Here is a 26,352-nt window from a genome sequence, read left to right as displayed (position 1 = left end):
GTATATTACCTTTAAAACATTATATTTTGTATGTATAGCATTTGTACAGCTGAGCTCCTGTATTATAGAATTACTTTCAGTAGAAGAGCCTGAAGGCCCAGTCTTCATATCCACACATTCAGAGCCTGGAGTGTAGGTGCTGCACCTGCACAATCAGCCTGATTACAACGTGCCAGCTAACTGCACACACAAACAGCTGCAGTGTGATGTTCACTGGTTGAGGAAGAAAATGCCATTAGCAAAATGTCAGACTGATGAGTTCAAGAATAGATCACATGTATGCACGAGTGCACTAATAGAGGGCTTTGTTTGCTTGTTGATAGGGCTGTGCGATATGATGATACATATGGACGAAATGAAAAGTCTATCAATGCATATTATGCTTATATCATTTATTTTGCGATGTCCCAAAATACATTGTTTACGGTAATACTTTTTCATCATTTGGACGACTGCAAACTTTACACGCCACATCGCAACCAGTGCTGGTCTTTGCAAGTATCCTCATAAACACAGTGATTTAGGACTTCAGGGTGCACATAAGTTTATCAGCCTGGAACCAGGAGATTTGGTTTGGTCCTAACACGACACATAGTGTGACTCATCAAATATAACTATAAAAAACAACTTAATAATAGTGATAATATTATTGCAATTTATATATATATATATATATATATATATATATATATATATATATATATATATATATATATATACACATACATAAGAAAGGACTACAGTCAGGCTAATGGTATGCCAAAGGGTTCACTGAGGTCCATATACCACAGAAATGCTTCACTGAACTTAAAGCTAAAAACTTTACGTTTTATTACAGGGTGTAGCTATCAAACGCATCACTGCATTTTATATGAAGAGGCAGAGTTACCATCCCTGCATACCCGAAGAGGTTTTAACTGGTATTGTTTTATTTATAAGTCGATTTGCAGTCTTAATCCACATTATTTGTCCCTCAACTTCTCAAATTCCTAACTCAGCTCAAATTATTTGATGCACCTCAAAGTTCCTAGGGTTTGAACAGAGATAGGGAAATTTCTTTTTACATATAATGCCGCTCCTTCTTGGAATTACCTACAGGATACCCTAAAGCTTACCACGTTACCGTCACTAAATGAGTTTAAGCTACTTTTAACAAATTACATGTTTTATCCTTTTATAAATTATTGTTGTGATTTATGAATGTGTTTTTTTTATGTTTTTGTTGTATATTGTACAGTCATGCCCACAAATATTGGCAAATATGATCAAATAAGGCTGTGAAAATTAATCTGCATTGTTAATCCTTTCATCCTAACCCTTTCATTGGATAATAAGAATTTAAAATGGGGGGAAATATCATTATGAAATAAATGTTTTTCTCTAATACACATTGGCCACAATTAAGGACACCCTTTTATTGAATTTTTTTTTAAACCTCCATTTGCCAGTTTAACAGCTCAAAACTGTCTCCTATAATGCCTGATGAGGTTAGAGAACACCTGACAAGAGATCAGAGACCATTCCTTCATCCAGAATCACTCCAGACCCTTCAGATTCCCAGCTTCTCCTCTTCAGTTCACTCCTCTCAATTTCTGTAGGGTTCAGGTCAGAGGACTAGTATGGCTACAGCAGAAGCTTGGTTTTGAGCTCAGTGACCCATTTCGGTGTTGTTTTTGAGGTTTGTGTTTGGATTATTGTACGGTTGAATGATCCAAACATGGCCCATTATAAGATTTCTAACCAGTCACTTTTTGATTTTTTATCTGTTGGTATTTACTAGAATCCATGATGCCATGTGTCTAAACAAGATGTCCAGGACCTCCAGCAGAAATATAGGCCCACAACATCAAAAGTACAGCTGTATATTTCATTGTACACATGGGGTACTTTTTATCCCTGTTTTCACCAAACCCATCTTGAGTGTTTACTGCTAAAAAGCTCATTTTTAGTTTCATCTGATCATAGAAGCCAGTCCCATTTGAAGTTCCAGTCGTGTCTGATAACTGAATATGCTTTAGTTTGTTTTTGGATGAGCTAGGAGAATTTTTCTTGAAACCCTCCCAAACAACATGTGTTGATGTAGGTTCTGTTTGACAATTTTTTTAAAGATTTTCTGAACCAGAAACTCAACTACTTTCTGCAGTTCTCCAGCTGTGGTCCTTGGAGAGTCTTTAGCCACTCAAACTGACCTCCTCACCATGCATTAGGAAGATATAGACACACAACCTCTTCCAGGCAGTTTTCTAACATTTTCTGTTGATTGGAAATTCTGAATTATTGTCCTGATGTTGGAAATGGGAATTGTCACTGCTCTTTTCTTTAAGCCACTTCACCAATTTGTGAAGCTCAATCATCTTTTGCTGCACATCAGAAATATATTCTTTGGTTTTTCTGATTTTGATGGATGATTAAGGGCATTTGGGCTTTGTTTTCCCTCCACTTTATATTTCTGTGAAACAGGAAGCAATGGCTGGATAATTTCATGTTTATAATCATGCTGGAGTGCTCAAAATTGTGAATATGAATGGGAATATACTTCAGAGATATTTTACTCATAAGAATTTCTAGGGGTGCCAATAATTGTGTCCAACGAGTATTTGAGAAAAACATTAATTTCACAATGATATTTCCCCTCCGTTTTAAATTCTTATTATCCAATGAAAGGATACATTCTTGTGAATTTTTTAAATAAAAAATCAAAAGGATTAACAATGCAGATGAATTTTCACAGCCTTTTTTGATCATATTTGCCAAGGGTGCCAATATTTGTGGGCATGACTATATTTGTCGTATTTTGTATAACTGTATACTTTTACTATTTGTTGCTGCCTTCTTGGCCAGGTCACTCTTGTGAAAGAGATTTTAATCCCAATGAGTTTTAACCTGGTTAAATAAAAGAACTGAACTGAACTGATTCTGGTCTGAAAGGAATTGATATGCCTGAACAAAGCCCAGACCTGAAGCCAGCCTAACTTCTTTGGCATAAATTGGAATGGCAAACACAACCTCACTGCTTTCAAGAAGCCTGTTAGTTGGTATGAAAGCATGATTGTTTCAGTGATTTTGAAATTAGATTGTGAACATGACACAAGGTTACATGGAGGTCAGACGCTCACGTTGAGTTATGGGGCCTGGTTCATTGATCCGATTCATCACAAAGGTGCTCAGTAGAGCTTCTGGCCAGAGCCAATTAAGTTCTTCCACACATGACAGAGTTATTTTATTTCTACCTGCACCATACATTTAAGTCATTTTGTATAAAGACCCTCCTCAAACTGTTGCTTCAAAGTTGGAAGCACAGAATTCTCTAAAATGCCATTGTTTGATCTAGCATTAAGATTTGACATCACTGGAAGGGGATGTCCATATGCTTTTGGCCATATTGTGTACTGCACTTCCATGTTCAAGATATCTAATCCATTATGCATCACGCCTCTGAGGGGAAAAACTTAGAGTGCAGTTCTCTTAAGAGACCTATGAAATATATACTCTTAGATGAGCATAAATATGCCAGCAATGTTTATTTTGCATTGGCCCAAGGGAAGAACACAAAGCTTTTTCTCCCACTTCCTTGATTGTCTGCTTGTAGTTTATCATCTTGACCCACCATTTCCATGCCGTAGTTTTCCCCGAAGGTCTCGGCAGAAGAAAAAAAATTGTGATGAATGTTTCAGCTGAAGCATAACAAGTTCTAATTTTGTTAAAACTTCTGACTGAAACCCCATTACCTTTCATACATCAGCATACTTGGTAACCGTACATGAATAATCCTTTTCTAAAACCTAAATTAAATATCACTAAAAATTAAAGAATGATTATTTAATGCATGTGCTAATCAAGAACTAACCTTAAGTATGACACAAAAATTAATCTGTAGATAATGACTACCCTGACAAAAAATTTGTTAATTAATGTGTTAATGTATTAATTCTTTGGTCTAAGTTTTCAAACAAAAATTCATAGGTCTCATTTTGTAGTTATGGTTCTCTAAAGTTGTAGTCTATATAAGTTCTTGATTAGTACATGCCTTTACTTATAAGTTCATACTGTATTTAAGTAATATATTAATAGATTGGTAGCTAATAAGTATATTAGTAGATGATTTATTTTCCTGTTTCCCTGTAGACAATTCATCAGCACAGTTGTGGATGTTTGAGTCTACATTCACGTTCACACAACTACGTTTGAGTTGTGCCAGGCAAAATATTTCCTATTCAGATGAGGTTTGCATTGTGGTTCTGTTATTAGAATGCCACATCCTTAGAAATGAGGACCTCTGAAATGCTTTCATAAGCATTTCATGTTAATAGCAACAGTATCTTCTTGCTGTTTGTTTTCTTTTTAACTGATTTATTGTTGCTATTATATGTTAATGTTGTATTTTCACTCTATTTAGTGTTCTTGGATTTTCAATTTATGGTTTGTGGTATTGTATGTGTAATGTTATTGCAATAATGTGCTTTTAAATTGAATTAACGAATTTAAAGAGAGTGAAGCAAACACATGGACATGTTGGGTCATTAAAGCTTAGGGTGCCTCCTGCCTGTCAAACATAAGCAGTTCAGGCACTGAGGTAGTCAATGTTGATATTTGCATTTTCAGACTGTGTTATGTTGTCTGTGTGAGTTGTAGTCTGGCAATGTCTGCTTCACAGACTTAAGTCCTTCGACAGATCCTCCACTATGTATTTATTAATTCTATATATGCATTTATTATTATTATTATTATTATTATTGTTTTTGTTGTGCCCCATGTTTTTCATTATATTCAGTGATGCAAATGTTAGTGGCACACCACATGTTTGTATTAGCCTTGTTGGTTGTGACATATTTGGATATTCAAAGTTTAGCCTTTCTGTGGGTTTGAGCAAAGGAAATGTGTAGCAGGTCTTTTCGTGTTGTCTTATGCATTGTGTATGTGTGTGTGTGTGTGTGTGTGTGTGTGTGTGTGTGTGTTTGGTCATGAGTGATTATATAAAGTAACACTCTAAACTAGACAGACAGTTATGGAATGCCTCATATAAGATCAGTTCAACAAAGAGCATCAAAGACCGTCATGTGCATTTCTGCTCTGACAACATGACCCTGATCTGGAGTGTTTTGCGCTCTGATTATGCTAACATTCATAGTTCATAATTCATAATTCATATTGCATAAATATCATTTAAAGCCACTTCTTTATTATTATTTCACAGTTCATAGTTTATGTAGAGTTACATTAGCCTGATACTTCAGTGTCATTACCTGCCCTCTGTTATTTACCTATGTTTTATTTAATTTATTAATACATTTTCTGATGTCCTCTCTTATTTGGCATGTTTTGTTGCAGTTGGGGAAGGCAGGAACTTGATTCCAATGGACCCGAATGGATTGTCTGATCCATATGTAAAACTCAAGTTGATTCCAGACCCTAAACATGAGACGAAACAGAAAACGAAAACCATCCGTTCTTCCTTGAATCCGGCTTGGAATGAGTCATTTACATTGTGAGTCGCAACATTTTATTACAGTCTAATATTTAGGATTAATATATAATTGGTGTTAGTTTTACTGTATGTGCATTAGCATTGTATTATTTATTGATTTTTACGTAACATGGTATTAATTGCTCTATAAAATACACTTCCATACAGGTATGTTGTATCATCAGTTTTAATATATGGCTTTTCTATAGAGTGACTTCCATAGAGAAGATAAGGTCCAAAGTTCAAATCATTTAATATATAATTGAATGGGGGCACATTTCATTATGTGACATGATATATACTATATTATGCTATTATTATCCATCCCCCATCCATGTACTTATTGGGTACTGTAAATAATTCTTTAATGAGCTGACTGCTGATGCTATTTCTATGGTGAGGAAGCAGCTAAAGTGATAAATTGTAGCAAAGAAAAGTAGAAGGACCAGCACCGTTTAGGTGCATACATTCAATCACATCTTATCCATTCAAACATATTTATGCAAATAACTTGGCTGTGAACAGAATAGATCGTCATAAGCACAGCAACTGATACAGTGATAAATCTGTACAGGTGGATGATGGTGACATTGTAAATAAAAATTAATTAATTAAAGGTACACTATATTAGTAATACTAATATACTTAAAAATACTATAGTACACTATAGTAGTAAGCAACTTACTATACAATTGAGGAGTACAATAAGCGATTGACCTTAAAACAGGAGTTTTTAGAGACTAAAACTTAAAAACTAAAACTTATTCTAAAAGTGATTTAGAATAAGACAAAACAAAGTTTGTATTTGTTATGTACTCGCTCATTAAATACATTTAGTTAATTAAAAAAATAATAATAATTTAATCTAGTGCACCTTTAAAATTCAGTAGCGAGGAATTAATATTTGTGGAAATGTTTGCTTTAAATGTTCAACAAATGTGTGTCATCTTGTGTTATTGTGTGCACATAAATTGGGCCTAAACCTTCATACATGAAGACAGTTTGATAGTCATATTATAAAGATGAGACAGCATTTAGGTGTGAGATCATGTTCACCTTTTGTAGGATTTTCTTTTGTGAACCTTTACTTACATTTACATTTATTCATTTATAAGACGTTTTTATCCAACGTGACTTACAGTGCATTCAGGCTATAAATCTTTTTACCTAACAACTTTATTGCAATACCCTCAATATTTTAAATACTTAGGCTGTTCGGTTTGTGTTTTCATGTTAATATTTACAATGAAATTGATATAGGTAATAGTTACTGTAAAAAAAATGTTTAGCTTCTCTTGAGTTTTCATCTGAATAATCTTGCCCCTGAGCAGCTGAAAAGCCCTTTTTTAGAATATGACAGGGAGAGTGCAAATGCAATGCTTCAACCTGGTCTGTGTGTGTGTGCGTGCATCTGTCTGTTTTAGTAAACTGAAGCCAACAGATAAGGACCGTAGGCTGTCTGTGGAGGTGTGGGACTGGGACAGAACCACGCGTAATGATTTCATGGGCTCTATGTCATTTGGTGTGTCTGAGCTCATGAAATCCCCAGTGTGTGGATGGTAAGGATTTGTCTCTTTCTCACTGACCCATGTAAGTATCTGACAGGAAAAAGGTTTGGTCACTCATTAAGAAGTCATTTCCTACTGTTATTAGATATGTCTGATTAGTAAAAAAAAAAACCTTTAAAGTACAATCTATTTTAAGCCTTCGGATGTTAGCTTTGTGTTGCAAAAAAAAAAAAGCCAATTTGATGTTGTTGTTCACATGATCTTTCCCAACACTGTATGTAAATTTAGATGTAAAAGTAGTGCAAAGATGCCAGCACACCACTGGAGATTATCTGGAGAAAAAAAAAAAAAAAAAAAAATATATATATATATATATATATATATATATATATATATATATATTGCTTTACAGACTCTATCTGAATGAATGAATCATTGGTATATAAACAGACCTGTGTGGACTTAAAATGTGCTTTGATGAATACGCTGTCATAACTTTTCCCTGTGATGCAGGTATAAAATGTTAAACCAGGAGGAGGGGGAGTACTACAGTGTGCCTATTCCAGATGAAAATGATGAAAATAGCGAGCTCCGAGAGAAGTTTGAGGTGACTCTCTTATTATCCTTATGTGCAAACCTCATAAACCTCTATTGTGTTTGTTTAGAAAAGCTATGTTTGACACAAATGAAAAAAGGAATTATGTTTGTGTCAAGAATTCAACCCGATGCTGAACAAATAATAAATTAGTCTGTGGCTCTGACTGAACAACTTTCTATTTCACAATTTCTATTCAACAATAAGCTCTGATGAATTAATCATAAAGAATGAGAATCAAATCATTATTCTAGAACAATTATTTTGTCTTCATTGACTACGTAGAATGAGCAGGTTGGCAAGCACCATCAATAAATTATTAGAGTGACCCTCAGGCCTAAAGACTAAAGAAACAGCAATTGTTTAGTGCGAAATACATTGGCATTACATCAGCAATAGCATTACGTAACGCAGGTTGTATATCTGTTTAACATGTTAGCTGGAGCAGATCTGTCAGTATTTTAGCTGTTGTTTTTGTGCATACAGTGCCATGAAAAGGTTTTTAGCCCCATTCCTGTTTTGTTTATTTTATTTTTTACTTATTTGTCACGCGTAAAAGATTCAGATCATCAAACAAATTTTAATATTGCACAAAGTTAATGCAAGTAAATACAAAATGCAGTTTTTAAATGATGATTTCATTTCTTAAGGGAAAAAAAACAACTTACCTGGCCCTACATGAAAATATATTGCCCCCTCCTGTTAAATCATGAAAGAACTGTGATTAACAACATTATTTTAGAAAGCTGAGTTTCACTAGCCACACCCAGGCCTGATTACTGCCAGATCTGTTGAATCAATAAATCACTTAAAAGAACGTGTCTGACAAAATGAAGCATGCTTAAAGAGCAACATATCATGCCGCGATCTAAAGAAATTCAAGAACAGAAGAGAAACAAAACAGTTGACATGTATCAGTCTGGAAAGGGCAACAACGCCTTATCCAGGAGGTCATAAAAGAATCCAGAACAACATCTAAAGAACTACAGGCCTCACTTTCCTCAATTAAGGTCATTTAGCCAACTTTTCGTGCTTTTGGCAGCGTGGGCACTTGCCAGATCCTGGTGGAAAATAAAATCAGCATCTTCAAAAAATAATTCTTCTAAATAATTCAAGTGTGACAAATATGCAAAAAAAAAAAAAAAAAAAAAACACAGGAGCCACTGTATGTAAGATCTATTGTTGCACTGTAAAACGTGATTAGGAGATATACATTTTCATCTTTAGATTTTCATCTGCTTGTAGCTTTCCTGAGACACATACTGTGGATGTTTGTGCACAGAAATACAGTATAGAGTTGCCTTGGAGCTGTTTTGTCTACGTGACTCATAAAACATTTAAAGCTAGTTGCGCACTAGATAAGAAATGTATTGGCACGTCAGTCACTATCGACTTTTAGAATCAGTTTTCTAGTAATAAATTGTTTTGCCAGACGATGGAAGTAATTTTTTTTTTTTTCATTTTAATTAGATGATGTTGAAATCCCACCACTATATGTCATCTTGTGCTTGATAATCTAAAAATAATCAAACCCACTTTTATCAAGAATTCGATTGACATGATCTATTGTGAGAAGCAAAGTGGAAACTCTACAGTTAGTTTCTGTTTACCTTTTGCAGGACAGCATAATTTAAAGCAATACAAGTGCTTTAAGGTTCATTGGGTGCTGTGGGTTGAATGTACCCATAGCCTTTTAAGCAGACAAAGGAATGGAATGGAATACATAGTAATATTATTTTGAGGCAAAGACTATTGAAAAATAAAATTTGATATAGGATTTTAATTGCCAAGCATTTCACTAGCTGATTTTTCCAAATGAATATTTCTGTGCATGGACATATTCTTTCTATGACAAATACATATCTCAAAGATTTAAGATTTAAGTCAGTTTATTGCAACACTTCATGTTTGAGCAATGCTTCTGTTGTTTTTCTTTCACAAGCTTCACTTAATTGTAAATCTAAATTCAGAGGCAGCTGCTTATTGTGCCCCTCTGTCATTTTTAATCGGTGTGTGTGACAGACCTCCGACTGAAGAGGGTGAGATTTCATCAAAAACAGTCGGCAGATGAGAAACTACATTTACAGAAATTACAGAAAAAGGTTGAAGGGTTGAAGCAGCCCTTGTCTCACAGTTGGCATCAATGAAGGACCTCTATTAAAGCATCAATGTCTTCATCATTCAGTATTTTCTGACTCATTGTAGAGTGTAACTATGTTGTAAATGGCATAGCACTGGGGGAGGGGGGTATCTCCCAGATGAAGTAGCTATAATTTGAAGAAACTGAAGATTTGAGATGTGAAAGCACATGCTTTATGAGTCTTTCAGCTTTTTTTCGGACCCACTTTATATTAAGTGGCCTTAACTACTATGTACTTACATTTTAATTAATAATTTAGTACAATGTACTCATTGTGTACATACATGTTTTTACATTTTACTTATATTTTTTTAAAAACTACATGTAATTACACCTGTATTTAATTTCTGTAATTACATTTATAATTACACTGTTGACCCATACTTTACACCTTAACCCACCCTTAAACTTACCCATACCTCCAACCCTCTCCCTAACCTTACCCCTATCCCACCTAAATAGCAGCAAAAGTGCTTTACAATACAATGTGAACACAATAAGTACATTGTACTTATTTTTTATGTAAGTACATAGTAGTTAAGGCCACCTAATATAAAGTGGGACCCTTTTTTCTTATTAATGACGTCTCAAATAACTTTCAGCTGGACTTCAGGTCAGCCTCCATCACATTATTGTTAGGGAGTTTGATCTTTGTTGGCAACCTTAATAAGCACATTCCCCCTGAGAACAGCTAACTTCATGCCATCTTGATCCAGTCAAATCTGCTGCATCACAAAACTTGCATCTTCATGAGTATCACTTTGTGCCCCTAGCTGTAATGGCTCCGCTAACAGATTGAGGTCTTACTCACCTTGTCTTTACCACTGTAGAGACACAGTGTAATATGTTTTCCACCACTAAATAATCATGAAGTTGTTCACACCAAAGCATTTACATTACATTTAGCAGACACTTTTATCCAAAGCAATTTGAGGACAATAGAAACGATCAAAACCAACAAATGTCATTACATTTCAAGGAACCCAGTGCTCTGGCTTTTTTTTAATTCCTGACCACCGAATTGAAGTGCTCAAAAGCTGTTTAACAACACAGAAGGATGAAGAAGGATCTTCACTTCAGCGAGTCCTTATAGAGGCATTCAGTCTTTGCTCTGGTGTTTCTCATCACTGGAAAGGAAAGAAAGGAGGAAAGGAAAGGAGGGAACTTGTGGGGCAAGTATGGTGACCCATACTCGGAATTTGTGCTCTGCATTTCACCCATCCAAGTACACACACACATACACACACAGCAGTGACCAGTGAACACGCAATAGGCAGCCAATGCTGCGGCGCTCAGGGAGCAGTTGGGAGTATGGTGCCTTGCTCAAGGATCTCATCTCAGTCACGGTATTGAGGGTGGAAAGAGCATTGGACATTCACTCACCCCACCTACAATCCCTGCCGGACTTGGGACTCTAACCTGCAACCTTTGGGTTACAAGCCCAACTTTCTAACCATTAGGCCACAACTGCCCCCTGTCATTCTACAGCTGATCTAGAGTTAAAAGGGTTTTTTCTGTAGCCATTACAAACTTGCTTGACAGATATTTTCCATATATACCATCTCGTCGGACACGTCACTGTTAGGCAAACAACTTCATCACAATCAAACTCTGACTTCTAGAGCTTCTTGTTTGGACAACTTCCCTTTTAACCCAAGCTATGCCCTAAAAAGGACCTCTGAAAAAATCTGATATTCTTCAATGAAAAATATATTCTCCACTGCTGTTGTAGTTTGACATCAAGGCCGTCCAGTCTAGCTTGCAGAGAATCTTGGCTTGCAGACTGACTTCTGCATGCTGTGATGGAAAGAACTTAATCTGCCTTGGGTAACGGCATGGGCACTACCCAGAATTCATCAAGAAGGCAGATTTAGAATGAGCCTTGTTGTGTATGTCTAGTTATAGGACATTGGCAGGAAATGCAGATGATGCTTCAAATGGATTATGTTTTTTTGGGCTTTAGATTAATGGACTTTAATCTGGGTAGATACAAAATTACTATTATTATTTCATTTTTATTTTTTCGCAAATGTTAGCCATAAAGTCTGGACAAAGGGTTGTAATGTGTTCGACTTAGTTGAAGTGGCGCAACATTGAAAATATGTTTTACCAAAGAAGTTCATGGTGGGCAACTTTGACAAACATTATGTGAAATTTAACCTTAATATAATTAAGACTGTGCAACCTGTTGAATAGACGTGCATTTGTGCAATTTTCTCCATAACAGCCTCATTTTCATTCACATGACAGAAAATGTGTTCCGGCTCCATCTTAACTGCATATGGGATTCCAAGTGCATCGTAAGTTTTTCTTTAGTTCTGGCTTGTTTTTACAGCTTGTTTTTATTGTATGTCTGTGTGCAGAAAGCCAAATTGGGTCCAGGCAAAAAAAACATCACCACTTTGGATGACAGTGGGTCCACTTTACCCTCAAGGAGTCTGGATAGTGTCAAGCTCACAGACTTTAATTTCTTGGCAGTATTGGGAAAAGGCAGTTTTGGAAAGGTGAGTGCCCAATCACAATTAGATGTATTAATAATTGCATAGCAGTTTTTACTCACAATTGTACAATTGGTACTCCGATATGGAGTGTGTATGGTAGTGTTTATGGAGCCCAGGATATTGTGCTTATGACTTCCTGACGTTCTGTTTAAATTTTTTAAATTTCCTAAATTTATTTCACTTTTTTTTTTTGACAATTGCCATTATCTACATTTTAAAAGGCATTCTTACTTTTAATTAATTTACATTGATTGTTAAATCAACTGAATTGTAATCTTTTAATCATAAGTGTTGTAAATGATTGCTTTTTTTACCCATACATTTAACCATATTAATACCAGCATTTATTTGTTTTTGTTTTTATTGTTGTTTAAAATATATACTGTAGAAATGTTTTACTGTGATTTTGGATGCTTCCTTTCTTGGCTTGGTTTTTCTGAAAAATGGGGCTAACCTAGTAGAATAAAAAATACAATTAAAAATAAAGATGTGTTTTCAAAACAGCTTAGGTAAGACAAAAGAATGCTTTTTCTTTCTCTGTGAAATTTAGTACATTTTAGGTTTGATAATGACCCTCACTGGCAGTTTGAGGTTTTGCTATTCTCCATACTCAGGTGATGCTGGCTGAGATGAAGTCTTCTGATGAACTATATGCTATAAAGATCCTGAAGAAGGATGTGGTCATCCAGGATGATGATGTTGAATGCACCATGGTGGAGAAGCGGGTTCTGGCTCAACAGGACAAACCACCATTCCTCACCCAACTCCACTCCTGCTTTCAGACTGTGGTGAGGAACTCTCTCCATAAATTAACATTTATGCATTTGGTAGTCATTTCTACTCAAATAATTTACTTTCCATTCTCTGGTAATCAAACCCATGATGATCTAATGTTTTTGCAAGATTTGTATCTTTATCAGTCAAATATTCTGTAACTAGACACAGTTGGACTAGTAGACACAAAGGGTACTTTGTACTGATTTACAAGGGTATATCAACCATTATAGAAAATATAAAAGCATGTCTGGGGAGATAAACCTCTTGAATACAAATTTAATAATTTAGTAAAGTAAAGACTAGTAAAAGCTAATAAAAAATTTAGCCAGCCATACATAACTACCAACTGAAAACAAACAGAAGCCTCTGTTAACAAGTCGTTATGGCTGTGGGCTAAATGGTAGTCCCACTAATGGCACTCACAAACCAAACATCCGCCTTTCTGCACATCAGAGTCTCTTAGAAGGATTGAATACAAAAACCATTCACTGTTTTTTGTTAATGTTCTTTGGCAACTGAAATAGACTTTTTTTGCAAAATGTAGGCCCAACGTAAATATATAAATTTGGTTCCCCAGCCAAATGTATTTGCGTTATTTTATTAGAAATATGTAAAGACATAAAGGGAGCAAAATATATTATACTGTAAAGCAGCATAAATAAAGCTAAATAAAAAATAGGCCAATTACATAGATTTGAAATGTTTTTACAGTTGGAGTTTTTAGAAGTTTATTTTTTTCTCATATTTAAAATGGTTTCCATAAATCAACAACATCAGTCAAGGTTGGCGCAATGAGAAAAACATTACAAATAAGGCATGTGCTGCATCCAATGGGGGCGTAATTACTGATTATAATGACTTATGCTGTCTTTATATGCGTTGCGTTGTGTATCACACTGTGTAAACATAAACAGTAACGAGGACTACTCTACACTGCTCAAAAGTTGCATTTAAATCATCAGTGCCAAATTCGGTAGGACTTTCTATGAAGCCTGTATTTATAATATATTGTAAGGGTATTTTTAAGGCATTATAATGAATGCATAATGCATTATAAAAAACCTTATTGTATGTTGTATCATCTCATGGATATTCATAATAACAGTTTTAATATATTAGAATTTTTTGTTATTTGTGGTTATAGTGCCAGATGGTGCTTGCAAAGTTGGAACTGCCCCACTTTATAGAAACAGCCTTTGTGCACAGACGTCAGTCCTCTGTAAAATGCGCTGCACACATCTGAATATTTGGGTTGAACTGTTCTGGAACATTAGAACACTTCCTCGCCTGCTCGATAGCACTGCAGATTCACCACAGCGGTGAGGGATCTTCAGCAGCGCGTCCCTCCTTCTCCCGGGTTTCGGAACCAATGTAACGATGAAAAACTCCATAATTATCGGGAAGAAGAAGGCGGGAACCGGCGGACAATTAAACTTAATCTTTAATTACAAAATAAACAAAAAACAGCACAGCAGCCCCTCACGGACGACTGCCGCGCACAAACAAAATCAAAACATAAAATAACCCCCAGACCTGGTCTTCTCTCGTCCGTCACTGACGTCACTCCTGTTTTACATCCTTCCATCTCCTCTGTGGGACTTGAGACCGGTGGGTCGAGCAGGTGTCGCTTATTTCCAATCACTCCACTGGCCTCACCCCGTTCCCATGGCTCTCGGCCCCGCCCCACTCGTCACACACTGATTTGTAGTTTTGTCCTCTTTTGGAAGGCCAAACAAAGTAGTTTCGCTTTCACAACGAAACACACATAACATGGCAGTGGCGGCAACAAAGGTGATACAGCGAGAATCAAAGTAATGCCTTCATTCTTTGCTTAAACATTTGGGCGGTGTTATAAAAATCTTCCCACACAGTGACATAGACATGTGGGGGCATGTTTAAATGAGGTTAAAAAATGCTATTGCTATTGCTACCATGTTTGGTTAAGAAACATCTCCACAAACTGTCTTTTCAACTACACAGTATTATTTTTGTCTTTCAGTCATTCATATTATCACAGAAACACTGGGGTGAAAGTTTATAGTTCAGATATAAACACTGATGTCTATGGCAGCGATCAAAATGGAGCAAATCCCCTTTTAAAAGTAACTGCACATCAAATAACGTTTGTGTCGATGGCATTGTTTCTGTCTTAAAAATATATGTCAATGAATTCATTATTTATTCAAGAACATTTTTAAATAATACTGATTCATCCAGTAATGAAACAAGTAAAGTAGATTTATGAGTCGTTGAATCATTGTTTCAAACATTTTTTTTTAAATAATTGTAATATTAAAAATTGGTGTATTAAATATATTATATATACACTACCAGTCAAACATTTTTTTGAACCGTAAGAATTACAAGTTTTGTGTTTTTTTTTTTTTGTTGTTGTTGTTTTATATATTTATATATATATATATATATATATATATATATATATATATATATATATATATATATATATATATATATATATAAAGAAGTCTCCTGCTCACCAATCCTGCATTTATGTGATCCAAAGTACAAGAAAAACTGTAACATTTTGAAATGTTTTTACAATTTAAAATAACTGCTTTCTATGTATGTATTTTAAAATGTAATTTATTCCTGTGATGAAAGGTGAATTTTACTCCAGTCTTCAGTGTAACATGATCCTTCAGAAATCATTTTAATATTCTGATTTGCTGTTCAAAAAACATTTATTATTATTATTATTATTATTATTATTATTATTATTATTATTATTATTATTATTATTATTATTATTATTATTATTATGCTGAAAATAGTAATTATAAATAGTAATAAAGTCAGCTTTCTTTGATAAAAATTTCAGAAGAACAACATTTATGTGAAATAGAAATATTTTATAAGAAACGTCTTTATCGTCACTTTTGAAAAATTTTAAGGATTCATCCTAAATAAAGGTATTCATTTATGTAACCCACCCTCCTAATGTTACAAAAGTTTATTTTAGATAAATGCTGATCTTTCTATTCATCAATGAAACCCAAAAATTTACTCAAGTGTTTTAAATACTGATAATGATGATGATGATGATGATAGTAATAATAATGTTTCTTGAACATCAAATAAGCATATTAGAATGATGATACTGAAGACTGGAGTAATTATGCTGAAAATTCAGCTTTGATCACATTAATAATTTATATTTTAAATATATATTACAATAGAAATTTTAAATTGACACACATTATTTTGTTTACTTCAGAATCGATGGAGAATCGTGATCTCTGTTTGAGACAAAAAAAAATTTGATTCTCAATTTATCCAGAATTGTGCAGCTCTAGCATGGACGAGTCTTAACTTTTTACAAAGAATATCTCTTTGGGTTTGAGACTTTAGTCTTTGCAAAGTTAGGGATCTTATCTATTCACAAACAGCTTGTAACACTCCAAAGAGAGTGAAAAATTTTAAATTGTATCATAATTTGACCCCTTTAAACAACAGAAGTGTATTTTCAATGTGTTAATATTACCTTTGCAATATGTTGAAATTAAAGTTTATCTGAACAGTTTTCTATGTTGTTTTTTCTATGTTTTTGTCATAGGATCGTCTGTATTTCGTGATGGAGTATGTTAATGGTGGTGATCTGATGTACCACATTCAGCAAGTGGGCAAATTTAAGGAGCCACAAGCAGTGTAAGCCAATCTCTCATTGTGTTTATGTCTTCAGTAGGTATATCTGGGTTTGGACTTTAAAGATTAAGATTAAGGCTTTTAGATTGAGGTGAATTTATGTAAAATAATCTGCTTGTTGCAGGTTCTACGCTGGAGAGATTGCTGTTGGGCTTTTTTTCTTGCACAAGAAAGGAGTCATATACAGGTAGGTTTGCGACCTTCAGAAGAATTAAAATAAGGGACACAAACCTCAATAGTTTCAAAGTGTAATGTATTTGGCTTTAAAGGGACAATAAGTAACTTTTTAGGTATTTTATTATCTAAAATCAATATTTTTATTCATAAATATGCCCTCAATGGTGTACAAATACCTATGCCAATGTTTAAACTAATCCTTGTAAATGAAGAATTTATTATCTTTATATACATGGGACGGGTAGGTTGACGGAGGCTTCCATGTAGTTCCGCCATCTTGCAAAACTATAATAGCAGAGAGGGACAAAAAGTACTAAGCCAACGCGTTTCCACAGCGCGTTTTCGGTCAGAGCCAGAAACGCAGGTGCAGAGCAGTGAGAGGCGCTTGAAACTGCACCGGCAATTTTAAAAGTCTGGATTGCATTCTTATTATGGACCATACATATGCCGCGCCACAGGAGAAGAAAACATCGTCGCCAAAACAGTCAAAAATAGAACGTAAAAGGAAACGTGACCGTAGATTACAGAAAACAAGAGTTAATGTCGGGGAAGCTTTTTCTAGGTGGAAAGAGCTAATGCTTGATAAAGATTTCAAAAGAGACGCTGAAGTGGCCAGTTTTCTTCTCGACAGGTAAGTCAGTGTTACAGTCTATATTATAATATTTTTTTTATATCTAACAATGCATATAATTCAGAAAATATAACGAATAAATTAGACATAACTACTAATTACAATATTTCATGTTTTCCACAGTCAGTAATTCATACTGTAACATTCGTTTGTTAGTTGTCATGTTGCAGTTTGTTTGAAATAACACACCTGTTCACCTGAAGGAAAACTCGACGAAGTGCTATTAGAATACATCCTGTCAAAGCTTTTTGGTACATATCGCCTACCGTAGATGCAATGCGCATTTGAAAAAGCGAGGCGCTGGAGAGCAAAATTAGTTTGAATGCAAAATACAATTTCACCACTAGATGGGAGTAATTCCTACTCAGTGTCCCTTTAATAAGCAGATTAAAATTAAAGCAATAAAAATAAATAAATAAACAAACAATGGTACAAACAAGGTATGGACCGTATGAGACCAAATGTTTATTTTTTATATTTGTTTATTATTCGTATTTTATATTACTTTTTACACTTACTTGTCTTTCCACTAAAGAGTCCAAATAGTGTTACTTCATGAAGGTCCCATTTTAAAGAAAATGCTATGTGAATTTACATTTAAAGGAAAGTGCACATTATCTTGACAGATAATAATTGAATTATATATATATTGATTATTTTTTATTTTTTTACTCCAATAACCTGAATTTCAAGTTATTTGTTACGGGGTCGATGAGACAAGAGTCGTTTAGATCCATTTCTTTATTGGTAAACAAATACAGGCAGGCTCGAATCAATAGCAAACAGGTATGGCATAGGCAAAACACAAGAATAGTCCTCGATTGAGCATGGGTTCATGATCGGTGAACAGTATCCGGAGGGCAAGACGAAAGGGGAAATACTGGAACACGAGCAATTGTCAGGGTGAGGTGCAATCACAGTCCAAAACAGCAGGCAAAAGGGTCAATCCAAAGTATACGAGCAAGAATCAAAAACACGGAAAGGCAAGGCAAGACTAGGCTAGGCTAGGAACACTGACAGTGGCTAGTAGAATGTGTGATTAGGGGAGTGACTGATGGGAAACATACTGTAGTTTGAGGTGATGTGTAACAGTCTGTGTGTTGTGAGAGTCCGTAGTGGTGTAGTGTAAGAATGTCCATGTGGTGGCTAGTGACCTCTGGTGGTGCCTGGACAGAAGGGCAGGCACCAGATTCCTAGCATTATTTTACATTTTTAGACAGCTGGAAAGGTCATTTATGTCTCTGTTGTATTAAAGAATATCATATTAACCTATTTGTAAAATGTGCTAAATATTGCAATGACTCATTTCAAATAACATGAATAAAATACCAAATCACTATTTAAGCTCAACCTTCAACCAGTAATTCGCTTAATTCTGTCTCTCTTTGGGAGCTATACAAAGTTATTTGGCTTGTTTTTCTTTGAGCGACTAAATTGGCCTAGGGAAATAAAGCAAACTGATGAGTTGACGTCAGCAGGAATAAAAGAGACAGAGTCTTTGTTTCAGGGGAAAAAACTGCACTTGCTTTTACATGAACTAAAATGAATTTCCATTGTGCTTATGTGTGGAGTTTGTTTAGATGTAATATATAAAAAAAAAATTATATACAATTATTTAAACAGGAAGGCAAACATCTTTTCTGTGTAACCCCATACGGGAATTTTCAGAATCACCGTCTATAGTGATGTACTGTTGTGTTATTTGTTATCACTTTCAGGGATCTGAAATTAGATAATGTCATGCTGGATGCAGAGGGTCATATTAAGATTGCAGACTTCGGTATGTGCAAGGAGAACATTGTGGAGGGTGTGACCACCCGTACATTTTGTGGAACGCCAGATTACATTGCTCCAGAGGTAAGTGACAGAGTGTTTAAAAAAAAAATAAGAGACAGCATCTATTTAGTCTTCATTGAGCCATATGAATTCCAAATGACTCCCTATCGGTTGCGGCAAGTGGTTGATTTTTGACTGAAGTGTAAAATTATACTTAAAGGGTTTGTTCACCCAAATATTAAAATTATGTCATTAATGAACGAGTTGATCTTTCGTTTGTTATCTGGCTCGGCTCGGTGTTCATCTTCAGTTCTCTCTTCACAGCAGTTCAGTCAGTTTACTGTTTGAGTAAATTAATTACTCCGGAATATTGGTTAATTTTAACTAAGAGGGAGAGTCAGCCACATTAAAAAAATTAGCAGCTTAAGTCATTTGTGGATTAATGCTTATTGAAGATGCGAACCGTTTCAAAGATTCAGTTCAATTTGGTGAACAGGTTCAAGAAGATCCGGTTACATCAAATGATTCGTTCGCGAACCAGATATCAATAAACTGCAGTGCTGTGAACGGACTCAAAACAGACCCAAAAGAGAAGACAATGCTGAATAAAGTCGTAGTTTTTGCTATTTTTGGACCAAAATGTATTTTCGATGCTTCAAAAAATTCTAACTGACCCTCTGATGTCACATGGACTACTTTGAAGATGTTTTTTATTACCTTTCTGGACATAGACAGTATATCGTACACACATTTTCAATGGAGGGACTGAAAGCTCTCGGACTAAATTTTAAAATATCTTAAACTTAGTTCCGAAGATGAACGGAGGTCTTATGGGTTTGGAACGACATAAGGGTGAGTCATTAGTGACATAATTTTTATATTTGGGTTAAATCACCCTTTAAGTAACTATTTTGCCTTCTTATTTCAGATGCTACTGCCACATGCTACATATTTTTACAATTCTAATTCAGGAGCAGTGACTTCATTTAATGCTGTCAATCATTATTCAAAACTTTATAAACAGCTGCTACCTCCTGATCATGACATTTCTTCTGGCATTTGGCCACACTAATTTGATCATATTTTTCTATAGACACCTTTCAGAGGTGCTCTCAAGCAGAAGTTGTCATAGTTGGGAAAACTTAGTTTTGAATAGTTTTGAAGAGAAACAACAACAAATATATTTTTCTGCTCTAATAGCAAAATAATTAATCCACAATGGCATATTTATCACTTTACAAAAAAGGGGAAAATATAGAGAGAATGATTACATTGGTCAGAAAAGAGAAAGATGTCAAATTTGACATCAGTCTCTTAACAACTGTAGTAGAAACTAGTTTTCTGTACATTACATAAAAAAATGGAAACCACCAATTTTCAGTGCTTTCTTTCTTCCCTTTTTTCTTCATACAGATCTTTTCATATTCAGAGCAGAGCCTAGTGTGAAGCTCTTAACTTTTCTTCCCAGAGCAGGCCTTAGCATGAAGATGCCTCCACAAGTGACACATAAGCTCTTACAATGCAAGTTATCTTGGGCACATCAACACTTAATTTTGATTACCTTTATCTGCTTTAACATCCTCAGACACACATCTTCTCTCTCTTTTTCTTTCTCTCTCTTTCTGTTTTTTTTTTTTTTTTTCTCCACCAAATATTTAAACTGTAGTGGCATGACATGACAGTGGGTGGCAGAGTTGTCTCCTACAGGAATTAATTAAAAGTCATGCTATAAAGGCAACCACAATGGTTTTCGGACTTCTTTACACATGAAAAGGCAGACCCTTTGTATCTATATTTTGCTAAACAAACCCTCCCACATAACCAGACCTAGATTACTGGTGAATTTTTGAGAAACTAAATCAGTAAGTGTAGCAGTGGCAGTCAAAGTTTGTATATTAATGTCCTTGTCATCCTCATAATATTCTTACCAGCTCTATGACTAGAATCTGTGAGGGGGTTTTACTAAAATTACTAGAAATCAAAGCAACAATAAATTAAAGTCAAAATAATGAGAATAAAATAGTCATGAGTATTACGCTGTAGCTTTTTTTTTGTTATTAAACACTGTTTCGTATGTGTACAAGCAGATATACTGTAGCATATGCACAGTTTTGCTTTCTGAAGCTGCAAAATTAAAATAAAAGAGTGTGTGTATTTGTGTGTATATTAATGGACATTTGTCCTCCACCCTTTTTTGAGAGGATTACTCTCTCTCTTTCTGTCTCTTTTGCTGACCTTCATATTATGCAGGGGTAATGCGTGTTATCTGGGAACATCTTGCTGCATGTTAATTTGAGTGTAAAGTATGTCAAAGGTAGAGCAGCAGTAACACACATGGCTAACCGTATAATTGTAACATTTGTTTTCTTAGTGAAGACTTCCCAATGAGTTCATAAAATAAACTAATTAAAAATTTGGTCTGTTTCTTGAATTGTGAAAATATTGTTATATGTTTATTTTTTCTCCTAGGTAATTGTTTAATCTGAATTTGACATTTGCGCTGCACTCCTCAATTAGCCTATGTGTATATGGGATGTGTAGTTACGATTAGGGATAGGATTTATTTAGTGTGTGTATGGTCCTCTGTATTTTGTAATAGGAGATTTAACATCCAGAGCCACGAACAAAACCTTGAGCGGCTACAGCCATGATCTAGAACTGTCACATAGTGTTAGTGTGATGTCAAATACAAACACACACTCACTGAATGTGATGTGAACTGCATCAGCCAAGAAAGCTGACTGCATGCTGTATAAGCTGGGTGAAATTTTGTAATATACGGCACAAAAAAGTGTGTTTTCATTATTAATATTTTAAAGTCACACCCTCATACTTTCTTACAGCTTCAGTTGCATTCTTGCTTGGTTTATTAAACAAAATAACATTTTAGGTTTTGTTGTACATCTGGGACCCATTCCTGTAAAAGAATTACTAAATTCAGTGCTTTGAAAAATTAAGTACACAGTATGGTGATATACTGTACCAAGGTCATATAATTTAACAAATACCAATATTATCTAAAAAGAATATGTCTTACCTTACAAGAGTTTGTGAATAAGTTTTGTTTATTTGGTGTTTAAATATTTTGACTGGAAAACAAAAAATACAATACAGTATATTTTTAAAATGTATTTTTAGTGTAGATGTGTGCCTCCAGATTGGATGGCGATTATGGGAAAAACTGTATTCTGGAACAGTAGGGATATCTTGGTTGCTAGTATGCTAAACTTTAATAGTAATCGGTAGGGGGGGTTGTGCTTTTTCTTTTCAGATAATAGCTTATCAGCCTTATGGCCGTTCTGTGGACTGGTGGGCTTATGGTGTCCTGCTGTATGAGATGCTGGCGGGACAGGTGAGTACAGATGTGTACAACCATCAAGTCCTAAACTGTCGAATGTTACCTTCTGGCAGTATTAAAATACAGGTGTAGCTTTGTTGTTATACAGTTTGTAGTGGTATGTGCTTGTTTACTTTTAAACATAATTTAACAGAAATGATCCACATATGATATTGACACCAGCTGTTGTACCCACAGATGATCTCTGGGTAAAAATACACATCTTCTCTTCACATCCACAACAATTTATTTTCATAAATTGAAATCAAACATATAGTAACATTTGTCAGCGAAATATCATGGTACTTCATAATATACTAAGATGCACTTTTATAGTATTTAAATGGTACTATAATGTCCTTTAAATTAAGTTTGTAACGATACTGGTATGACCATATTCCATGATATAAACATGTACGATTATCATACCGTGTACCGTGCTTATCTACGATATTGGGAGAAAATAACAGACACAGAATCTCACCTGCACCTAGGCAACACCTTTTCCACTTAAGTGTTCTCTTGCTCCACCCACACGTACAGCGGAGACAGAGGCCATTATCTCTAATCTCTATCCCACATTAAAATATGAGTTCAAACTGGCACTAGTATGGGAATACTTTTTATATAGAACAGACGAATGCTTATTTGTCCTCGAGGGTAGACACAGTTTGCAAAAACTGTGGTCTGAAAGTGGCCGCATCAAACATGTTTACTTATTAAGAATATCGTCCCTTCATGCACATACAGCTATGTCCCATTTATAACTTAAGATTAAAGCATTACGATTTCTGTGATGCGGAGTGAATCCCAGAATCCAGTCATTACAATGAATTTACAGTAGCTAGCTAAAATGGAGATGTCTCATAAATGTGCGATTTGATGGATTGATGAATGAATCAAAAACAAAGCTGTAAAATAATGACAAAAGCACTGCTATATAAATATATAGGCTAATCTGTTTGTTGTGCATGTCTCTCTGTGAAAGAGCAGCGTTGTGTCGTGTACTACATACTCAAGTATGTGCCGGCATGGCTGAAAGTGCCAGGTTTAACAGTGCCTGCTGTCTCACTATCTGAGGACATGAACACAAACACTGAGAGCCTCACTGAGAGAACAATTAATAATAATTTCATCATTTTACTTGAGGAAACCACCGTCAAAAAATATATATATTCTGTGTGTCAAAGCTCTTCACTACAACCTGTTAAAATAGAAATCTGCTTTTTAACTGGAAGAAATTGACAGAAATTACGATTGTACTATAATGTAGCCTTACATAAACATTTTTAAGGAATATATATTTTTCCCCTCATTTTGATTTAGTAAATCTCTGTTGTGCAGCCCTTTGCGAAAACACAAAAGAGTAAAGGTTTTAAAACATTAATTAAATGGTTTAATTTTTATGCAGTATATTTGTATTAAATCATAAAAGTACAGAATCTATATATAGAAACCAGAATTTATTAATTTGTATGTAGAATTAATGATAAATATAAGTTATTAAACTAATAAATTATCAGTGTTTCTTGTTTTTGCTTTCAAACATTTGTTCAACCGAAAAAAATAAAATAATTGTTTAATACCGTATACCGTGTAACTGTATAACCATGATATTTTCTGAGATGATTATAATACCGTGAAAATATACCGTTACAACCATAACGATACCAACATTTATACTAAGGTGCCATTTAATGCTTGAATCTGATTGGCTGACGAACGTTCCGAGGTGTGCAGTTATTTTCTGGAAAACGCACGGCGAATGTACAGTAGTTCCAGGCAGCTCTCTTGAACGCATTACAGTTTCATATCACTTTGCATAGTAAAACTGTAATAACGGTCACGCAGTTTGCACAAAAAGGTGTTGTCAGTGCTGCCCTGACGATTTTATCAGTTAGCCTATATAGTTTAGCAACTTAAAGGTTACACATGACACTTCTCACAGCTCTCTCTCTCTCTCTCTCTCTCTCTCTCTCTCTCTCTCTCTCTCTCCTTCTCATACTGCGTCTCTGTCTCTCTAGCTCTCTTTTTAGGAACTTCATTAATAACTACATTAGAATGACATCAAAGGCTTAAGCCTCTATTACCAGCTTTAAAATTATATTAATTAATTAATATCTGATCTATGTTTTGAGGTATGGTAACCGTAGTATAAGCTGAATAATTGACCCCGGGCCCTTAAATTACTAGAAAAATGATGCACACCTGTTGCCACATTGTGCAAGATTTTAACTACTGACATATCAGGATAAATGCTTAATAATATTAATTTTAATTTCATTTGGAATTTTTTTGTTTCTCTTCTCAGCCTCCATTTGATGGTGAGGATGAAGATGAACTTTTCCAGTCCATTATGGAGCACAATGTCTCCTACCCTAAATCCATGTCCAAAGAAGCAGTTTCCATCTGCAAAGGGGTAAGTTATGTCACATAAAAACACAATTTTCTAGGTTGTAGAGCCAAACTGAACCAGTACCAGGAAAACCAGGAACAGGATTGCTCTCTAGTTGGTTGATAACAAGGAACCAAAATTCACTAGTACATTATTTGGTAACACTTTAGAATAAGGTTCAATTAATTAGTGTTAGTTATTTAATTCTTTAGTTAACATGAACTGAGCAAGAACAATCCTTCTAGAGCATTTAATAATCTTAGTTATTGTTAATTTCAATATTTACTAATGCATTATTCAAATCAAAAGTTGTGCTTGGTAAAATTAATGAATACACTGTAAATAAGCATGAACTAATGAACTGTATTTAACTAACTGTATTTTCAATAACTAACATTAACAAAGATTATAAATACATTAATAAATGTATTGTTCATTGTTAGTTCATGTTATTTAATACATTAGCATAAACTAATGGAACCTTATTCTTAAGTGTGACCCATTATTCTTCTATTTTAATCTTTAATCTTTGCCTTTAAAATAGTTGAAGTCTTCTTGATTTAATAGTTACAAACTTTGCATTCTCTAGAAAAATGGATGTATGTTTTCTGAAACCAGAAAGCAAAAGTTTAGGAGCTCATTTCATACCTGACAAATGAGCAGGATATATCTCCAAAAAAGACAGCTGAGTCATTCTAAAAACCAGGTCATTAGGTTCCAATGAATCCAAGATAATTACAGAATGACATTTGATATCTTAAATTAAATTAATTGAATGTTACTCATATATATACAGTATAACAAAAACATTTATTTTGTATTGTTATCACTTCTTGTTATTCCTCATATAACATTAATCTGCTCAGAAATTCACTGCCCATCAGAAATTCACTGCAGGAGCTGATTCAATTGAGATAAAAGCACACAAACCACGGTTTAATTTTTAATAAAAGTCTCATCGGTGTTCAGGTTTTGTTCGCTGTGCATGCAGTGTGTTGTTATTAGATTCAACTTCAGTCTGACTGAGACCAAAACTTAAACTATTTTGCCTTGCCAGATTTTTAGAGTGAGAGTGAAATAGACCTTTTTTTTCTCTCTTTTTTTTTTTTTTTTTGACCACTTTGGTAAATCAGAAATATGTTATTTTCATTATTTTTATTAACTAACATCAATGAAGACATGAATAGATTTCTTACTTTCACTTTAATATAATTTCCAGAACATCTCTCAATATTTTAGTTTATGAGATTCCTGTAAGCTACATCCCTGACAAACAAGAAAAACTCTGGCAGTGTCATGGTAAAGTGATGGTATCAGTTGGCACAACCATAGTTCTAAATCAACCTGTCCTCCAACCAATACGCTTGTATATGTCGTTTGTCTGGGCT

The 26,352-nt window shown here is 34.6% G+C and overlaps 1 protein-coding gene across 1 annotated transcript in view; it reads left to right on the top strand.

Moving 5' to 3' along the window:
• The window catches only part of prkcaa (protein kinase C, alpha, a), a 112,491-nt gene that overhangs the window by 77,754 nt on the left and 8,385 nt on the right, over positions 1-26,352 (top strand). The window contains exons 6-15 of the mRNA XM_052558648.1: positions 5,329-5,485; positions 6,889-7,023; positions 7,486-7,579; positions 12,071-12,211; positions 12,823-12,996; positions 16,560-16,651; positions 16,773-16,835; positions 19,175-19,313; positions 22,504-22,584; positions 24,881-24,988. Coding sequence (XP_052414608.1) covers positions 5,329-5,485; positions 6,889-7,023; positions 7,486-7,579; positions 12,071-12,211; positions 12,823-12,996; positions 16,560-16,651; positions 16,773-16,835; positions 19,175-19,313; positions 22,504-22,584; positions 24,881-24,988 — 1,184 coding nt within the window. The remainder of the gene's footprint in view (positions 1-5,328; positions 5,486-6,888; positions 7,024-7,485; positions 7,580-12,070; positions 12,212-12,822; positions 12,997-16,559; positions 16,652-16,772; positions 16,836-19,174; positions 19,314-22,503; positions 22,585-24,880; positions 24,989-26,352) is intronic.

This window comes from Carassius gibelio, chromosome B6 (genome assembly GCF_023724105.1).
Source record: "Carassius gibelio isolate Cgi1373 ecotype wild population from Czech Republic chromosome B6, carGib1.2-hapl.c, whole genome shotgun sequence".
NCBI lineage: Eukaryota > Metazoa > Chordata > Actinopteri > Cypriniformes > Cyprinidae > Carassius > Carassius gibelio.
Note: the sequence above shows the minus strand (reverse complement) of the source record. Positions and strands in the feature narration are given on the sequence as shown.